General features: G+C 33.9%; 1 protein-coding gene across 1 annotated transcript in view; it reads left to right on the forward strand.

Annotated features, from left to right (window-relative positions):
• The window catches only part of ryr2b (ryanodine receptor 2b (cardiac)), a 103,780-nt gene extending 86,878 nt beyond the window's left edge, over positions 1-16,902 (forward strand). The window contains 15 exon segments of the mRNA XM_056477285.1: positions 1,657-1,727; positions 2,941-3,076; positions 3,187-3,273; positions 4,204-4,374; positions 4,854-4,984; positions 5,147-5,189; positions 8,370-8,524; positions 8,678-8,738; positions 8,826-8,972; positions 9,106-9,240; positions 12,183-12,339; positions 12,698-12,762; positions 13,267-13,367; positions 16,293-16,344; positions 16,674-16,902. Of these exon segments, the coding sequence (XP_056333260.1) occupies positions 1,657-1,727; positions 2,941-3,076; positions 3,187-3,273; positions 4,204-4,374; positions 4,854-4,984; positions 5,147-5,189; positions 8,370-8,524; positions 8,678-8,738; positions 8,826-8,972; positions 9,106-9,240; positions 12,183-12,339; positions 12,698-12,762; positions 13,267-13,367; positions 16,293-16,344; positions 16,674-16,769 (1,608 nt within the window). The 3' untranslated portion in view covers positions 16,770-16,902.
• Positions 16,903-20,179: the final 3,277 nt, after the last annotated feature.

Consider the following 20,179-nt stretch of genomic DNA (forward strand, 5'->3'; position numbering starts at 1 on the left):
TTTGTTAAAAATTCATACTTGAGCATTTTATTAACACACATAACATTCTTTATTTAGCAAACAGAATTCCTCCACAAAAAGTAAAAGTTAAACATTATATGTATCAAATTCTAAAATATTTTAAAGTACATTATAAGTAATGGTAATTACATTTCCTAAAAATAATCGATAGTCAGCCCCAATAGCCTAGTGGTTAGTGCGTCAACACGTAGCACTGAGGTGCTCACGGCGACCCGAGTTCGGTTCCCGGCTCGAGGTCCTTTGCCGATCCCTCCCCTATCTCTGCTTCCCACGCTTTCCTGTCTGTACAATCTCCACTGTCCTATCCCAATAAAGCTGAAAACCCCTTAAGAAAAGAAAAATGAACTAACCTACATTACTAACCTAACACTGATATCATTATGAACTTGACCATTTCTCAAAGTATTTACACTATGTTAGAATATATATTCATTAGGGATGTCCTGATCAGGTTTTTTTTGCCCTCAAGTCAGAGTCATTTAATTTTGAGTATCTACTGAAACCGAAACCTGATCCGATACTTCTATAATACATAAAAAAGAATAAAGAAGAGCGAAGAAACAACAACTCTGTTAACAAACAGAGCACTTCTGTGAGGTAGCTTGAACAATCAAGTAATGAATAACATCAATTCTTCACTTTTGGACTTTAGTGCTACAGTAAATATAAAAAAAATCTAATATAAAACAAATAGCACCTCATCTTAAAATACCTGGCAGGCAATCCCAAGTTTACATATCTCACAGTTTGCTTTGGTAATCACTAACTTTATAATACCTCCAGAGCGCAGACACACTCGCGCTTTCTGCTTTAAGCTGTTTATGTGTTCTACTTTGCTGGCATTTAACCAATAGCGTCTCTGCAACAAAGTGATGTTTATAGATGTCAGTAGATCTATAGATGTGTTAAAAAATAATGACAATATATATATATATATATATATATATATATATATATATATATATATATATATATATATATATATATATATATATATATATATATATGTATATATATATATATATATATATATATATATATATATATGTATATATATATATACATATACATATATATGCATATACATATACATATATATGCATATACATATACATATACATATATATATATATGCATATACATATACATATATATATATGCATATACATATACATATACATATATATTTAAGTCCTGATCGGGAGGTAACGTCTGATTCCGATCGAGTCTAAACCACGTGATCGGGCCCGATTTCCGATCACGTGATCAGATCTGGACATCCCTGATATTTATCGAAATTTACAAAATTTGTTAGTGATGTATTTTTTTTTTATGTTTATTTAATTAAATCTGTCATGAAATCAAGCTATGAAATATAGAGTATAAATTGCATTTTAGCAACAAATTGGAGTAAAGACAAAACTTTTACAAACAAACACATTTACCAAAAATATATATAATAGTAAAATCGAGCTCTGAACCAAAGTCTTTTTTTATACTGTTACACCGCCAACTATCACATTTTTACCCACTTTTATACATTTATGTCCAATAAACTGTCTTTTTTTTGGACATGCATGTTCAGTTTGTCTCCATTATGTCTATTTACTGTATGTCCATTAATGTTATAAACAGGTTGAAATCTGTGAGGAGGATTTTCATGCAGTGCAAGATGAGGAGGAGGATACAGAGACTAAGAAAGCTTTGTAAGTATTCCAGACAGGGGCAAGATAAAACTTTGGAAACAGAAATACTGCTTTTTAAGCAGGGAATGGTACTGATTTTTTTTACCTTTCAAGTGTATCATTTTCTATACCCCACAGGAAGCCCAGAGAACATTTGAAAAAGTCTTTTAATATTCTCATTGTACTCGAGTACGTTGGGTGTCCAGACCCTGAATAATTCAAAAGGTGCGAAAATAATACGCAGTTGAAAGCTGCTGAAAATTATCAGCACTCCACACTTAATACAATTTCAGAATTCATTTGGACATAATTATGTAATGTTAATGAAAGACCTGATGGATTTTATGAATCTAAACCATACACCTTGACTAATAATTGTTTGATTCCTAAAACATCTCACATACTGAGCTGAATCATTTAGATAACTGATTGTATTTGACTGATTTTGCTAAATAAAGAGATAAATATAAACATACAGTGTTACTGCAGAAAAAAATAGTGATCAATAATGCTAAAACATATTTATTGATCATCGAATCGGCACATTAGAATTAATATTGCCTAACCCTGTTTGTTATTGCTTAATAAAACTGACTGTATATTATAAGACATTACAGGTATAACAAAGTCCATACTAGGGCTGTACAATGTATGGTTTCAGCATCGATATCGCAATGTGTGAATCTGCAATAGTCACATCGCAGGATCAGCAATGTCAAGTTGGGATTATAGTTGATCAGCACCACAGAATGTGATTTTCGGGGTCATCGCAAAGTTAGTTATAATGCTATATAAACCAAAATAACTTGTATTTAATTATTTATGCAAAGACGATAAGGAGTTGTTTTATGTATTATTGAATTTCTGCACCTCAATACTGATAGATTTTACAGAAAACCATACAATTAATGTATATCTGTTCAATTGTATTTTATTTTATGCAGATATTCCTCTACAAAAAAAATCCATATTAATGTAAAATTATGAATTCGTCCCAAATAGAGTTATAAGTCATCTTGTCAAATTACATTCATATCGCAGACAAACTAAATATCGCAATGCCTGTTTTTGTCAAAAATCGTGCAGCCTTGGTCCATACTATGGATGCAAATGAGTGAACCCTTGTATGGGGATAATGAATGGCTTATTAATATGACTGCCGAAAAAGTATATGTGCTGTTTGTGAGCACTGAAACTAGCATATTGCATTTGATATTTCACTTAAATGTTGCAGTGATGAGGATAAACATAACAAGGAAAAGAAGACTAAGAGGAGAATCCGAAAGCTCAGCTCTTCAAATCCAGATGAAACTGAAATCCAGGAATCGGCTGTTTGGAAAACGATCAGCTCTCAGAAGACCAAGCTTCTGGTGTGTTTCCTTCTCTGTTGTTTTCCAGATGCACAATATAAGCACACTGTATTAACAGATGTTCAACCATATGGATCTAAACACCTGCAAGCGATGTCTTTTCTCTGCAGAACTGTTTTGCAAGAAATTTCTACAACATGAGGTTGTTGGCTCTCTTCCTCGCTTTTGCCATTAATTTCATTCTTCTATTTTACAAGGTAAGTATTGATTTCCCTGCTAAAACACGAGATTTAGTGTTGTTGGTCAAGCTGGTCTGTTTTGATGTTTATTAGTCTCTTAGATTGGGAAATCAGCTAAAATAACCTACAGCTTGAAACACCAACTAGATAAGTTTAAACCGAAGTAATATTGCAGCATTGAACAAAAAGTTGACCATTTTTTTTTGTTTATGATAAAATTGTAATTGTTGGTTTAAATTGCAAGCTGTCACGTAAAAAAAAAAACTACAAAACTATCCTTCTGATTTTTTAACTATTTATGTTATTAATTTAATTATTATTATTATTGTCGTTGCTGTAGTTATTATTGTTGTCATTCCCTACCACTGATTGTTTTTGTTCTATTTTTGTTTTATTTACAGTATATCTATATTATTTACTTCATTTTTTGATATTTATGACCTATAATAATATGCTTTCTACTGTTATAAATGTTTTATATATATATTTATATTTATATATGTCTTTTTTGTTTTGTTTTTGTTATTCTTTCTCCATTTGTATGTGATTCGATGTAATTTGTGTACATTTTTGCATAAAAAAGAACTGTTTTTGACCTTTATTTTTAACAAACTATTTTTAGATAGTACATTCACATGTACAATCGTCTGTCCAATGTTAATTAACATATTCCTAGTTGGAGGAATTATATAAACACACTTTCCTTCCTGACTGAATCTATTTCAAATAAGTAAATGATTCAGTGATTCATTCGTTAAGACAATTCCTTGCTTCATACCTAAATGAATGAGCCGTTTTAAACAAATAAATTTGAATCATTTATGTATCCATAACATCTTACACACTTAGCAAAGTATTTTTTCAATATATAAAAAAATTTATATGTTTGTCAATTTTAATTACTATAAACAAAGCATACATCTAGTCTAAGTGATTTTTTTTATTTAGGTTTCATCAACCATTGATGATGAAGATGTGGATGGGTGCAGCAAGAGTTCACAGGAAGTTTATTTTGAACTAGAAGAGAACGGTGGCTACATGAAAATGATTCTTCACTGCCTGGCTGTACTGCACACACTCATCTCTCTTTGCTGTATCATCGGCTACTACTGTTTGAAGGTAGTACACCACTCACACACACACGCGCACACACACACACACACACACACACACACACGCACACACTACCGGCACTTCACTTCTATGCCTGTGCAAGAAACCCACTATATTTCTTATTATGAAACTAAACATGCGTCTTTGATAGACTAAATAAATGCCTCTCTTTACTTCTCTGGCTTTCGTTAAAGCTCTCAGATGTTCTGTGCGCTCCACAGGTCTTAAACCAGAAGTAAAAATACTTTAATTTCATCTTACACTTAAGCTACTTGAACCTGATTATCACATTCTGCAGCATGATTGTAGATTATCCAAAAAGCATGAACATCTACATGAACATCTGACCGTCAGTACAAAGATTAGCGATTAGATATTTGAGTGATTTTTAAAAAGTTGTTGTAGGTCACGTTTCTTCAAATTAAATAATGTTTGTTCATTTTCAGGTCTAAACAAAGCCTTTTTTTTTATCTTCCTCCTGACAGGTTCCTTTAGTAATTTTTAAGCGAGAGAAGGAGCTGGCTCGTAAACTGGAGTTCGATGGACTCTACATCACAGAGCAACCTTCTGAAGATGACATTAAAGGCCAGTGGGACAGAATGGTCATCAATACACCGTAAGCGCTGAATAGATGTTCCATAAAGGCTCACATAAGTGTTTATGAGAATTAAATAATGACTGACCTTCACTTTAAACAGCGATTGCTGATTTGTCACTACTACATAGAACAGCTTGTTTCACCTTTTCAGTAATATTTTACTGTTTGCTTGATTTTCAGATCATACCCAAGTAATTATTGGGATAAATTTGTGAAAAGAAAGGTAAGATGAACAGTTTTAACTTTTAAGCAGCATTCAAATATATTATAGTCTCTCTGTATAAATTAATATAAATTTTATTCTTACAGTTTTTGTCAGTCGCTTTGGTTCATTTCTCAGATCAAAATTGAAATTTTTTAAACTCCTGTTCAATCTTCAGATCATTGTGTAATTTGTGCACATCAAAAAAGCAGTTTCTTATTCTTTTGAACAAGTTGCAAATGCTTTTGTACATCCATGCAAATGATTATGTGCAATTCTCTGATGTATTCTACATTATCAGTTGCTTATGTCATGTTGATCAAAATCGATTATTTTGGTTTCTTTTGAATAGTCTCACCCCCCACAACATTTAATCGTTTGTTCATGGCATAAGTCTTAACAATAACATGCAAAATGGCTGAACATGTTTTCACAATATTTTGTCATCATGAATTTTTCTATACATTTCCATTTGACTTTTTTTTTTCAAAATCTGTCTATAATTGGTACATTTCTCCCAGGTGAATCTTGACTTTTTCTAAAGAAGGTCTAAAAGGAGATTGTCCTATGCTCATTTCTACTTTTGTTTTGTTTTTTTCTGTGCTGTGCAGTGCTGTCTTATCCTTTCAGTATCACAACGACATGACTTGGAAACAAATTACAGTACAAATAGATGAAAAAATATATTGCCATAATTTACACCCAAATATGCCTCCAGAGTACACTGTTGTATTCATAACATTCATAACATAAGTAATTTGACTGTCTTGTCCGTACACAATGACACAAGGACGTGTCATTCTGATGGCACTGACTTCTTCATTGATACAGAAATTTAATTTTGAGAGATGAACTAAGAATTTTGAGCAAGAGACTGGCTTTTGCAGATAATCCGTGGTGTTTTGCCATTTGTACGCGCTGTTTTGAGAAATGCACTTAACTGTTTTGCAAACTTCAATTCTGATCTGAGAAATGTACTAAAGCAACTGAGGAAAAACTGTAATACTAAATTTATCATAACAAAGTTGTTCTTTTGTTGGTCACACCTTATTTTAAGGTACAATTCTTTAGATATTAGGTAGAATTAGGGATGTAGAATAATATCAAACTTTTTAAGTATTAATAAACAGCCAAGATCTTAATATCTTAATAATAACCAAATTAATAGTGGGAATTGGTACTTAAACTAAAGGGTTACACTTTCGTTACATTAATTTGGAAAAAAAAAATACGTGTATCTAGAATTTGTCTGAAATCGAAAATCAATGTTTGATAACACTTTATTTTGATGGTCCATTTGAGTATTAGTAGACTGTCTGCTTAATGTCTGTTGATAGTGCTCCTTCAACAGACATTTAACTGACTATAAGAAACTTTGCAAGTACATGTAAACTTACACTAACCTTAACCCCAACCTAACAGTCTACTTATAATCTAATAAGAATTAGTTGGCATGTAAATGCAATGTAACTAAATTCAACAAACGGACCATCAAAATAAAGTGTGACCCGATGTTTTTAAAAAAATATCTCAAAAGTCTCACAACTGTGATTTTTCAAAATGTGTGTCTTATTCCTATGTTTAAGACTGAATTAAAATTAGTTTGTCTACATTTATCTAATTCTTAATCCTAATTTTAATATTAATTCGCTCTAGTTCATCTATATTTTATTAAACAACTATCACAGGGTTAAAAAAATTACTGAAATATTGTGTTGTATGTCTTAAATCATTTTAAACAGGTCTTAATTTTTCTCTGTCCAAGTAAAGCTACCCAATCGGGCCAACATCCATCCAATCACCAACAATCCATCTCAATAAAATGAGGAAAAGAAAACTGTAATCAATTGCACAGTTCCTCCTGATAATAACAGAGCAATATATCGCTTTACGTTATCTTCCATTCATACAAAAACTATTTACAGAAGTAAGAGGGAGTAGACATAATATTTAATATTATTAATAAAATAATAATAATCATTATTATTATTAAACTTAAGGTTTTATAACAGAAACACGTTAGGTTGAAGAGTAGTTATACTCAATCGATTTGGACCAAAGCCAACAAATATATATTTTTGATTATTTATGTAATTGCATCCATAACAAATATACTTTTAACAATGATAAACTTGTCATTAAAAAAATATATGTAGAAAATAGTGTATACAACTAGAGTTTGTCGCTAAAAATTTTTCTTTTTTGTGGCAAGCAAAAAAAAAAATCCATTGGGCCAACCGAGCCATCAGAAATAATAATTATTGTTAAACCCTGTATAAGTCTAAAATTTCATTCATAATGGTCTTAAAAGGGTCTTAAAAAGTCTTAAATTTAACTTTAGGAAACCTGCAGAAACCCTGTATCATCCGATAACAATATATTTAATACAAAATTTAGTTCAAAATCACATTCAGTAATTTATTAGCAAGTTTATGACTGCATCATATAATCCTTTTCACTGAACATAGATTGGATTCATTCAACAGTAAACAGGCCAGCATTAGTATTATTACTGTCTGAAAAACTCTTCTGAAACACTGAGTACCTTCACATAGTTATTTAATAAACCGTTGCTCTGTTATTTCAACCTTTTTCATGCTATATTGGATTTATCAATGGTATTGAGCTTATCAAAACTGTCTGATTAATATTAGATGCGTTGAAGACTCTGATGTACTGATGTATTTTTATTTACATTTTATTCCTGTTTGTTAGTATTTGAACAGATTTCTACATTTTCCCCTGTAGAAACTAAATGACATGTCAGCTCAAAGCAATTACTGTAGGTTTATATGAGTGTTTGCCAAAGCATTGCTACATTATGTAGTTGCTAGGGTGTTCTGAGTGGTTGCTAGGGGGTTTATTTAGTGGCCTTCCCCCTAATCTCTGTGACATTCAGACGTGGTGTCTCTTTCACTGTCAGTGTAATGGATGCTTCCTTTTAAATCTTCATAATCATAGAAATTGTAAATCCAGTTGCATACTATAGTCTCCACAGCAAGACAAAACATGAGATATCATTTGTGTCTCTGGTATGAACGGTGTGGGATGAACTACAGTATGTCAGATTTAATACTCGGGTTGAGCACGACAAATAATAATCTACTCCCTGGCATTGGTACAGTAAGCTGTGTGATCTGAGCCGCAGGTTCAAACTGTTTTTCTCTTTGATTCATTCTGTGATTACTTTCCATGCTGCAGGTGATGGCGAAATACGGAGAGCTGTATGGATCAGCACGCGTCAGTGAGCTGCTGGGTTTGGATAAAGCTGCTCTTGACTTCAGCTCAGGGGCTCAGGAGAGGAAAAGACCCGTGCAAAAGGGCGTCTTGTGAGTTACAACCCTCTCCTTTGGTTTGTTATATTTATTTTACCAAACAAATCAGCAAAACAGTTCATCTGCAGGAGCTGACAATAAAAAATATAAGATTTCGCCATGTGCCAGATGATGGCAGTGGTGTTCAGTGTGATAAGATTCAAAGAAATCATTTTTACGTTTCCACAGCTTTAGATTAAACACCATTGATGTGAAGTACCACATATGGAAGCTGGGAGTGGTTTTCACAGACAATGTAAGATCCATCACTCTCTGAACACTATAACTGAAGGCAGTCAGTGAGTCAAACCTGACATGAAATTGTGTTTTTCATTTCTTTCAGTCCTTCCTTTACCTGGCCTGGTATATGTTTGTGTCAGTTCTGGGTCATTATAATAATTTTTTCTTCGCCGCTCACCTGCTCGACATCGCCATGGGCTTCAAAACACTGCGCACCATATTGTCATCTGTCACACATAATGGCAAACAGGTAATCTATTTGATGAGTCGTTGTGTGTGTATATAGAAGTGGCCCCCAAAAATGCATTTCCTCAAGTCATACTTCAAAAAAAATAGCTATGTCATTGCAAAATAATCATTGTTAACATGGATGTGTTTTTCAGTTGGTTTTGACGGTGGGACTATTGGCTGTAGTTGTGTATCTTTATACTGTGGTTGCCTTTAACTTCTTCCGCAAATTTTACAACAAAAGTGAAGATGGTGAACCAATGGACATGAAATGTGATGATATGCTCACAGTGAGTATCGCTCTGTTGGTTTCTTAGGCTCACAAATGGTCAAGGTCTCAGAAACATGAGAGCGCTGCAATAAAATACTATTTAGACTGTTGGAGTCAGTACCTTGACCATTTGTAATCACCTTTGAAGGATTTTGTTTCCATTTGTACTGATAATATCAAGCTTGATCTTCATCAAAAGGTGGTTGAATTTGGTTGTTCTGCATTTCCTGTAAGAGTTATTAACATTAGACAGAGTCCTACCTAAAAATCAAGATGCAGCTGAAATGTTGTTTAAAAAACATCAGCAGATGCGCAACTGCTGATGAAATTCAGTTATGAAGCTAGTTATGGAGCAGTTCTTTGATCGTCTATTGCCCCTGTCAAAAAAAAAAAAGACAGTAAATAATATTTTACAGATATTTTTCAAGATACTTCTATACAGCTTAAAGTGGCATTAAAAAGGCTTAACTAGGCAGGTTAGGGTAATTAGACAAGTTATTTTATAATAAATATATTTGTTCTGTAGACTGTCGAAAAAAATAAAGCTTAAAGGGGTTAATAATTTTGACCATAAAATACACAATAAAAACTCAAAAACTGCTTTTATTCTAGCTGAAATAAAGCAAATAAGACTTTCTCCAGAAGAAAAAATATTATCAGACATACTGTGAAAATTTCCTTGCTCTGTTAAACATCATTTGAGAAATATTTCATCATTGGGGCTAATAATTCTGACTTCAACTGTGTGTGTGTGTGTGTGTGTGTGTGTGTGTATATATATATATATATATATATATATATATATATATATATATATATATATATATATATATATATATATATAACTATTACCAATGTTACATTTATTTGATCAAAAGTACTGTTAAAACAATACTATTGGTAATTATTATTACAATTTATAACAATTCAGTGATTCAAATGATCATAGAATGAGTCTTTCAGTAAATATTTCCTTGATTCAAATGATCTGACCAGACCGAGTCCCTGGTTAATGACTAGCTTATTCAGATGATACGATCAGAGCTCCTCAGTGCATGATTCACTGATGCAAATGATCTGGTCAGACAATGGCTGCGTCCAAAATCGCTTACTACTCAGTAGGCTCTGCATTTGAATTTGAATTTACCTACCGACTCTTAGAAAAGTATGTTCTATTCACCTTATTCTTCACGTACGAGCGGGCACAGCCATTGGAATCTTTTTGGCTCGAGACTTCCGGTCTCATTCACTTCCATTAATTTTCAGACGTTAAAAACAGCTCGGTTTGCTGCTTGATGTTGCAAACTGACGTTTTCTTATTATATTATTCTACTGTGTCTGTATAGTCATGAAAACACTTGCGTGTAGAGCCAGTAGTTTGACCGTTTTCTGCCGTTTATTATTCCTAGTCATTTCACCCATAGGCAGCTGAGTCGAAAGTTCTAAAACAATTGCAAAAACGAGCGCACTTCCGCATCGAAGAATAAGGTCAATACAGTATGAATTCATCTTTATTCTTTAAATTTATAGCGCTTTTACAATTTAGATTGTTTCAAAGCAGCTTATCGTAGAAGTTCTTGTAAATTTCAAAAGTTTTCAGAGTTGAAGTTCAGTTCAGTTCAGTGTGGTTTAATTTTCACTGCTGAAAGTCCAAACACTGAAGAGCAAATCCATCGATGCATAGCTCCACAAGTCCCAAACCAAGCAAGTCAGTGGTGACAGTGGCGAGAAACAAAACTTCATTAATTGATGAAAGTGAAGGAGAAAAAACTTTGAGAGAATGTAGGCTCAGTTGGGCACGACCATTTCTCCTCTGGCCAAACTTCCTGTGCAGAGCTGCAGTCAAGGTGCCGGAGACTGGAGAACGCTGGACGTCCATTGTGGAGAAACTGTATGTGTGTGTGAGTAGTATGAGTGGAACTCAGATGTACATTCACCATTTTGTCATGATCATGTGACCTATCTGCATCAGTTGCGTCACTTCACTCCCATTCATGAATTCTCTCATTGTAGCGTGCATCGGATGCCAAAAGTAGTTGGTCATCTTGATACTTCTCACATACTGTTTTTCGAATTCTATGAATTCGGACATACTACTCGGTTCACATATTGTTCTTAGCATACTATATAGTATGGATGTAGCGATTTCGGACACATCCAGAGTCTCTAATGGACTCACTGATTCAGATGATTCAGTCAGAAGGAGTGACTGATTCAAATGATCTGGTCAGACCAAGGCTACGTCTGAATTCGCCTACTAAGTAGGTACTGCATTTGAATTTAAATATACTACTCGGCCCTTAGGAAAGTACGTTCTATCCAGCATGAATGTGAACAGTATGAATGGAACTTGGACGTTCTACATCCACCATTTTGTCATGATCATGTGACCTACCTGGGTCAGTTGCTACTCGGCTCACATACTGTTTTTAGTGTACTATATATCATGGAAGTATGCGATTTTTGATGCATCTCAGGTCTCTAGTTAATGACTCGCATATTCAGATGATCTGATTCAGCAACTTTTCTGTTAACAACCCACTGATTCAAATGAACTGGTCAGAGCAAGTCTTCCGTTAATGACTCACTGATTCAAATGAACTCTCCAGTCAAAATTTGCTGTGTTTACACATTTAATTCAGTTAATAGGTCGTTTCTTTTTTTTTTTTTACTTTGTCAATACTGAGTATAAAGGGCTTTACTGTCACTCTTGATCATCTCCATTTATTTCTTCAAATTTTTTTTTACCTAAAAAGTCTGTATAATCCCATATTCAGCAGCATTTCAAATGCAAAAAAGTTAACAGAGCAATCACTGCACAATCAGAATCGATAAAACTGTTGCGAAAACTGCTTTTTCAATTGATCGAAGAGTGAAAAGAAGGCTAGACAAGATGATGTAGGGATAAAAAGAAAAATAAATGTAATGCATGAATTAATGTATGTATGTATGTGCACATAGTGTTACATGTTCCACATGTACGTTGGTGTGCGAGCCGGAGGGGGAATTGGAGATGAAATCGAAGACCCAGCAGGAGACGAGTTTGAGTTCTATCGCATCATCTTCGACATCACTTTCTTCTTCTTTGTCATCGTCATCCTGCTTGCCATCATCCAGGGTGAGAAACGGAGAGATTGTCAGAGTAATTTTATTTAAATGGTGAAAAATAAATAAATAAATAAAATGAACAATATGTGCACCAATATTTCAATAAGCAGAATGAGCTGAAGTCTTGGGTTTTAATTATTTAGTTTGTCCTCTAACTCAAGTCATGCTGAGCAGTGCTGGAGCGCTTCATTATAAGATCATGCTCTCTCATGCTGCGAGGGATTTATGGGAAGAGATCTGAGGAGCGTGTTGATGCTGGAGCAGTGTCTTATGCGTGGGGAGAAATAAAACTCACGACTCAAATGTGTGGCATGAACTTGATTGTATTCTTAACTGGTGATTTGCTCTGTTGTCGTATCATTTGAAAGGTCTTATCATTGATGCATTTGGCGAACTGAGAGACCAGCAGGAGCAGGTTAAAGAGGACATGGAGGTAAGCTTTCTCATTCAAATTGGACTATTTTAGTATTCTGCTTTAACCTGAGTCGTCTTGTGCTGCAATTAATTTATGGAAAACGAAACATTACATACAACTAAACAAATACATACAGTTGATGGCAAAATTATTTGCAGTTCTGTGCAATTTTTACTCTTTTTAAAACATTTCTCAAGTAATATGTAATGGATACAGCAAATGTTCAGAATTTTTCTATATATTCTTTTTCCTCTGCATAAGATTTATTTTTTTTATTTATTTCGGCTAGTATAAAAGCAGTTTAAATTTTTGTCACTGAATAATTTAATGAAAAACTAAACATTTATTTAATTTTAAATCAGACCTATAGTGCACTTATTTTATAATATAGTTATTATTTTATTTCGCTGTTCGTAAACACATCATTAATCTCAGTCAGGCACTCTCTAGCCTAGCCATTGGTTTATGCTAATTTATAATCTGTAATTAAAACTAAAATAATCATCTTTTTATTTCCTGCAGACTAAGTGTTTTATCTGTGGCATTGGGAACGAGTACTTTGATACAGTACCCCATGGTTTTGAGTCACACACACTGCAAGAACACAACCTGGCAAATTACCTGTAAGTACTACAAGAGATCAGAGGTCATCCACATGAGATCAATAGCAAGTGAGACAGTCAATTCCCCGTGGACTAAATTAAAATACTGCCCTACATTATTCCTTGTCAGTTAGGGTGTGTTCACACTTAGCAAGTTTGTTTTGATTAAAACACACTGTGGTGTGATTTAGGGTTGGGTATTGTCTGTGTTTTTTTTTTGGTTTATGATGCAATATCAATCATTTTCAAATGGCACCGGTGCCTGAACTGTTCTTCAACTGATACTTTAAATGAGACCAACAAATTGATGTTGGAAGACATTAAAGAATATGTTTTTAATGAAAAAAAAAAAATAATAGAACAATAAATGAAACGTTTAAAATACTTTATACTGTATATTAACAGAAATATGTAAGTAGATACAAAACAATTAACAATGAATCCTAAACCCCCTAACCCCCTACAGTATATATACTGTATATTAACAGAAATATGTAAGTAGATACAAAACAATTAACAATGAATCCTAAACCCCCTAACCCCCTACGGTATATATACTGTATATTAACAGAAATATGTAAGTAGATACAAAACAATTAACAATGAATCCTAAACCCCCTAACCCCCTACGGTTTATATACTGTATATTAACAGAAATATGTAAGTAGATACAAAACAATTAACAATAATTCCTAAACCCCCTAACCCAACTACAATAATTTCACAGTAAATAACCACAACAACAGATACTGCAAAGTAGTCAATATTGCTGGAATGTAACAAGCCAGCTTTATTTTGAGCAATTCTTTCCCTGACAAAATAACCTTCTCCTGACTTACTGCATGTTTTGACAAATAATGTTTAAAATGATGGATTACACGATATCAATTTTGACAGAATAGTTGTAAGCTCGACATCACAGTCTATCAGTCACAATACATTGCAGTGAGTGTGTGCACATTTTCATAATTTCCACATTTTTCAGTGTACATTCTATAAAATGTTTTTGTAGTCATTTAAAGTACAGTAGCTGATATCATTATTCCTTTTACACCAGCACTTATCACTCAGTGTCTGAGTACATTAAATGCAAGGTTATACAAATTGAGCTGCGCATGCACAGTAAGCAGGTTTACTAACGATTACAAATTAAAGTTATATTTCTATTAGTTCTATTAAAAATGTAGCCTATTGAGTTCTTCATATAAAGAAGCATGTTTTCAATCTTATCATATGCACCTCTGATTTGAGTTGATAGCTCAGGCATTAAAATGGTTATTTCATGAAAATTCTCTTATTAATTACTCACCCTCAGGTTATTCCAATCCTCTAAGACCTTCGTTTCTCATCGTAAATCAAATGAAGATATTTCAGATCAATTACAAGAGCTTCCTTAACCTCCACTGGCAGCAACGGTCTTAAGAAATTCAAAGTCCACAAAAGAAACCGACTCACTGTCAGAATATTCCACGTGACCTCAGTGGTTCAGCTGTAATAAATCAGCTCCTGTAAATCATTCCAAAAAACATTAAAATGACTATGTTTTACCTTCTATTTCAGGTCAGGGTGCTTTTTTTCTACAATAATACATCATATTAGCCATTACACTCAGCAACACACCACACTAGCATCATAGTAAATGTGCACCCTGACCTGACGTTGAAGACATCATCAACAAAGCTGTTTTTACATTTAATTTTTTTATTTGATGGGAACTAACCCTCTAAATCTGCCTTCCGATTCAGTTCAAGTACATACTGGTATATAGGCTTATTTAAATAATTGTGAATACTGCAGTCTAAACCCTGTCGCCCAACAGTTTCCCACATCCAAAAAAAAAACTCTGCTGCGGATGATTTCTCTTATGAATGCAACACTCACCAAGCATTGTTTTGAATGTTAGAGAAGATGTGTTGCAAAGGATACATCATCTTTTGTTTTGTATGCTTATTTTGAATCCTAACAATGAAAGTGCAAACACTAAGCGAACCAGGGACCAGTTCCATAAACCAAGTTTAGAGAATAAGCCAGGCTTATTTTGGTAAGTCAGGTTTATTAATGGCGGATTCGATTTCATAAATCAAATTTACGATAGTTCAGACTCAGTTACTCTGGCAACTTATGCTGGGAAACTAGCCTGGTTCGGGGCAGGCTAACTCTCGGGTTAAGTCTTAAGTTCAGGCTTAATCAAAGTAATGTTAACATTCACCTGCCGTAATTTGATGCTATTTTAATTCATTTAACCTCTTAATAATGATCAACTTTATTATCACTTAATAGTAAATATAATGGCCAATATTTGAAAATCTGCAATTTTCTGTCAGCCTTCTCTCTTGCTTTGTTGGAAGCCGTAGTTATTTATGTTTAAATTATTATATGTTTGAATTAAAAAATCGAATACTGCTCACTTGCTGTGAACTTTTCAGAAATCTTACTTTCATCGCAGTTGCCATGGTAGCACACAACATAATCAGTGAATCTATGCTCAACCTTTAAGGTTTCACCGCAATAATGTATACGAGCAGTTATCTAGTTTATTTAAACTTAACTCAGATTAGTTACATCAAACGATCTTCAACTTGCTGTTATGAAACCAATTTAGTCGTGAACTTTTAGTCCGGCACATTGAAGTCAGGTTTTATGAAACAACACCCAGGACTGAACTACAAGTGTGAACACAAACTTTTGTACATATCACAATTGTAAGAAAATATTATCAGAGATTTTATTTCATGCCAGGTTTAGCATATTCATATATCACCACTTTAGCATGTTTTTTTAAGAATACAATGGTATTACTATAGTACTGTGAAAAACAAAACAAAACAAAACATAAACCTAAAGTTAAAGAAACAATATTAAGTTCAGCTTGGAAAAAAATGAGTGTTTTTTCCATCTTTTGCTGAAAATGAATTACATTTGTTTGGTGTTTGGTTTGCCCTTTAGGTTCTTCCTGATGTACCTCATCAATAAGGATGTTACAGAACACACTGGACAGGTACAACTTGTATTCTCAAATGCCATGACTCTTTATTGGAAAAAAGATATATGAGCAGTTTCAGAGTAGGAGACACATGCTTAATAATACAGTAATATTTGAAACCACTGAAAAATGTTTTTTTTTTTTTTAGAAAAGCTTCAAAAGTCTGGAGTTGCTTAGATGCTGTGATGATTTTTCTGTTATGCTGACCCATCTTGTAAAATATTATTACAATTTAATATAATAATTTTCTGTTTTAGCATATTTGAAAATGTCATTTATTCCTGTCATAGCTTAGAGTGTATATTTATATCAAATTGTGACTGCTGTACTCTTCAACTCGACAGGAATCATATGTGTGGAAGATGTTTCAGGAACGCTGCTGGGAGTTTTTTCCTGTTGGAGATTGCTTCCGGAAACAGTACGAAGATCAGCTCAGCTGAAGAATTCCAGTTCAGTTTGTATTGTTGAGCTGAAAAATACAGCACTTCTGAATTATGCCTGGGACTTTCCTCTGATAAGAAGCTGACATATTTATTATCAGTATTATTTTGTGTGCTTGCTTGGTATATATTATATATCTTATACTACATTTATATTCTTATCTTAATAAATGGTTGAAGTAGCATAGATTGCAATCTAATGTGTCACTTTAGAATAAATGCAAGAAGAATTTATTAAAATGAAATCTTTTTCACAATTAATCACAGTCACAGTCAATTTCATACTGGAAATACTAGAATATAACCAGACTGTTTTATTATATAAAGCAAGTGGTGCTTACTCAAATATTGATACATTATGTATGCCTGTAGAACAAACAGTTTAGGTTTAAAACTGGTCTTATTTTAACTTATGACATTGACATTAGTTTATAGATTCATAATTTCTGGATAATCTCACTCCCTCAATTGCATTGCAAAACTATAAAACATATATATATTTTCTACATGAATATTCCGAGTATATAGAATCTAAATAGCTCAATATACATTTATTTGATTTTATTCAGTTATTATTAAATACTTTGAAAAAACTAAATGCTAATTTACTGACAGTATAACATTTGTAATGGTTTTATTATTAGTTATTAGTTACAGTTTTTTCAGATATATTAAATAATTTTTTGGCATGGTGTGATGTCTCTACTTTGAATTCATATTCTTCGTTTGCTCTTTTTTTTTTTTTTTTTTTGCTCATTGCAAACTAAATCCTTATTCCACCTATTTCAATCTTCACACACTGTCAGCCTCCACTGTTCATCTCCTAATTTTCAACAACCTCTCCATACTTTCCAGTTTTCTTCTCTCTCACATCCTCACTGTCCTTCTCTCTCTCTCTCTCTCTCTCTCTCTCCTCCATGTCAGAGGTAGTGTTCAGAAACTGAGTGTGAAATGAATCTGCTAGCCACATCACATGTGACTGCTGGAGCAGTGGCCGCTACAGGGCTTGACGCTGTGATCTCCAGTTATTCCAGAGGTGCTGTTAAAGCGTTAGCCTCACTCTAGTAGAGCTGTAAACAGTCCTGCTGTGCTCAGCCTTAATACTAAGACAGAGGACACCACTATTTTTTATTTTCTGTGAAAAAAGGGTAAAACAAATTATTACAGATTTTATTTTACAGTGTGCATCAAATTATTATTATTGTTTTTTTTGTTTTTTTAGAAATATTGTGCAATGAAACTGAAGCACCAGTCAATTTAGTATTGGAGGTTTCATGGCTAAATTTGACCAGCCTGGTGCCAATCTTCATTGGTTGCACATTCCATCAGTAAGAGCAGAGTGTGAAGGTTTAATTAGCAGAGTAATAGCACAGTTTTGCTTGAAATATTGCAATATACACAACCTTATTGGTGACATATCAGAGTTCAAACGAGGACAAACTGTTAGTGTACATCTCGCTGACTCAACTGTGACCAAGACAGCTTGTCTTGGTGATGTATGAAGAGCCACAGTATCAATGGTAATATCAGCTTACCACCAAGAAGGACGAACCACATCCAACAGGGGTAACTGTGGGTTCAAGACGAAGCTGTTTGAAAGGGATGCCCGGGTGCTAACCCACATTGTATCCAAAAACATAAAACCAGAGCTGACCAACTCATTGCAGAATTAAATTTGCACCTCAACTCTCCAGTTTCCACCAAAACTGTTCTTCGGGAGCTCCACAGGGTCAGTATTCATGGCTGGGCTACCACAGCCAAACCTTTGATCACTCGTACCAATGCCAAACGTCAGTTTCAGTGGTCCCAGCAGCAAAAACCTTAAGCTGTGGACAATCTGAAACATGTATTGTTCTCTGATTAATCCATTTTCACTGTCTTTCCCACACCTGGGAGAGTTACGGTGAGGAGAAGCCCCAAAGAAGCGTACCACCCAGTCTGTTTTATGCCTAAAATAAAGTACGGGGATGGATCAGTGATGGTTTAGGCTGCAATATCATGGCAAATACTTGTGCTAGATGGGCACGTCACTGCAAAGGACTATCAACTCATTCTGGTAGATGGGTATAGATTATAGATCAGGTATAGATTATACAGCCGCAAATGTGACATCCTCTATAGATTGTAATGACCTGTTTAACTCCATATGCCATATAAAGATTAGGCTATGCTTTATGTTGAGAGCTGGATCCAACCACACAAGCTTGTAATGCAGTTTGGGAATGTATGCTGGAGCGATGGATTCGGAAAACAGTGTTAGTAATGTTGAAGTGTGCAATCACTGTTGGCTAATGATGCTTTAGGAAAAGCTTTCTTGCTCATGACTATGTATTAATTAGGTTCTTATTTTTAGTATCCTTATCAGCAATCATATCAGATGGTAAAACACATGATTGCATGATCAGTAAAAAGGATGGCCTGTTAGTGTTTGATGGTCACCCAGGAATGTGCTGGGTTATTGATGATGGATGGTAGTCCATAAAACCGTGGGGTCATGGTTCTGGCTGTAATGTTATCCAGCCTGTGGTTCACCGCTGCAGTTCTGACCATACCGTGACCTACAGAATAACTAAGAGTAATGGAGGACTCAAGGATGTGGGCATGTTAAGGAGTTCAGAGAGTTTGAAAAGTATTACTTACTTTTGTTTTACCAACACGTTTTTAAAAACTTGTGTTAGATCCAGAATCCAATGTGACCCCATTTAGCATATTTTCCACAGGAGAAAAAGAGGAAGCAGAAAAAATATGTCTGGGTCAGAAATAAATGTGTGTTTTGAAATCACCTTCTTATATTCTACCTCCAAGTCAAGCCTTCTCAAATTACCCAAGAACTGCTGAATCCTCTAGGTACTGTCAGACAGAAAGGTCAATAGATTTTTGTCTGGGATTGTGATGCTGCAGAAAGCTTGCGTTTATTATGTTAAGGTCTTTATTGATCTGGCAAATACGTTTTAATCTTTTTATTATTACTATTTACTTTTATTTATAATGAACACATATTTATTTTAATGTTTTGTCAATGTTTGTCTTTTTAGTACCAGTTTGTGGAATTACTAAGTTGCTTTAAAAAAAGGGAAATATACTAGTTATTTCCTTTACAGTAGTTTATAGTGAGTGATATTAAGGTATAAGACATAATTTAGAATTTCACATATAATTTAATATTTAAAACTTAAAAATTGATTGCCTTGTATACATTTTTATAGACATGCAGTGACCCCGAAAACTATGTTGTGAACTTCAAAGACATACAGCACATACCATTCTCATGCAAAATTTACATGCGCTTTTTGGACTTGTTTTCTGGGGCCTTAATATACATTATTTGTTTCTGTGCCACAAGCTGTTATGAGAGTTAGAAGGACTCTATAAAACACTAGCATTCAGATATTTGTGAGGCAGCTGGTGCA

Source organism: Danio aesculapii, chromosome 17, assembly GCF_903798145.1.
Source record: "Danio aesculapii chromosome 17, fDanAes4.1, whole genome shotgun sequence".
Lineage (NCBI taxonomy): Eukaryota > Metazoa > Chordata > Actinopteri > Cypriniformes > Danionidae > Danio > Danio aesculapii.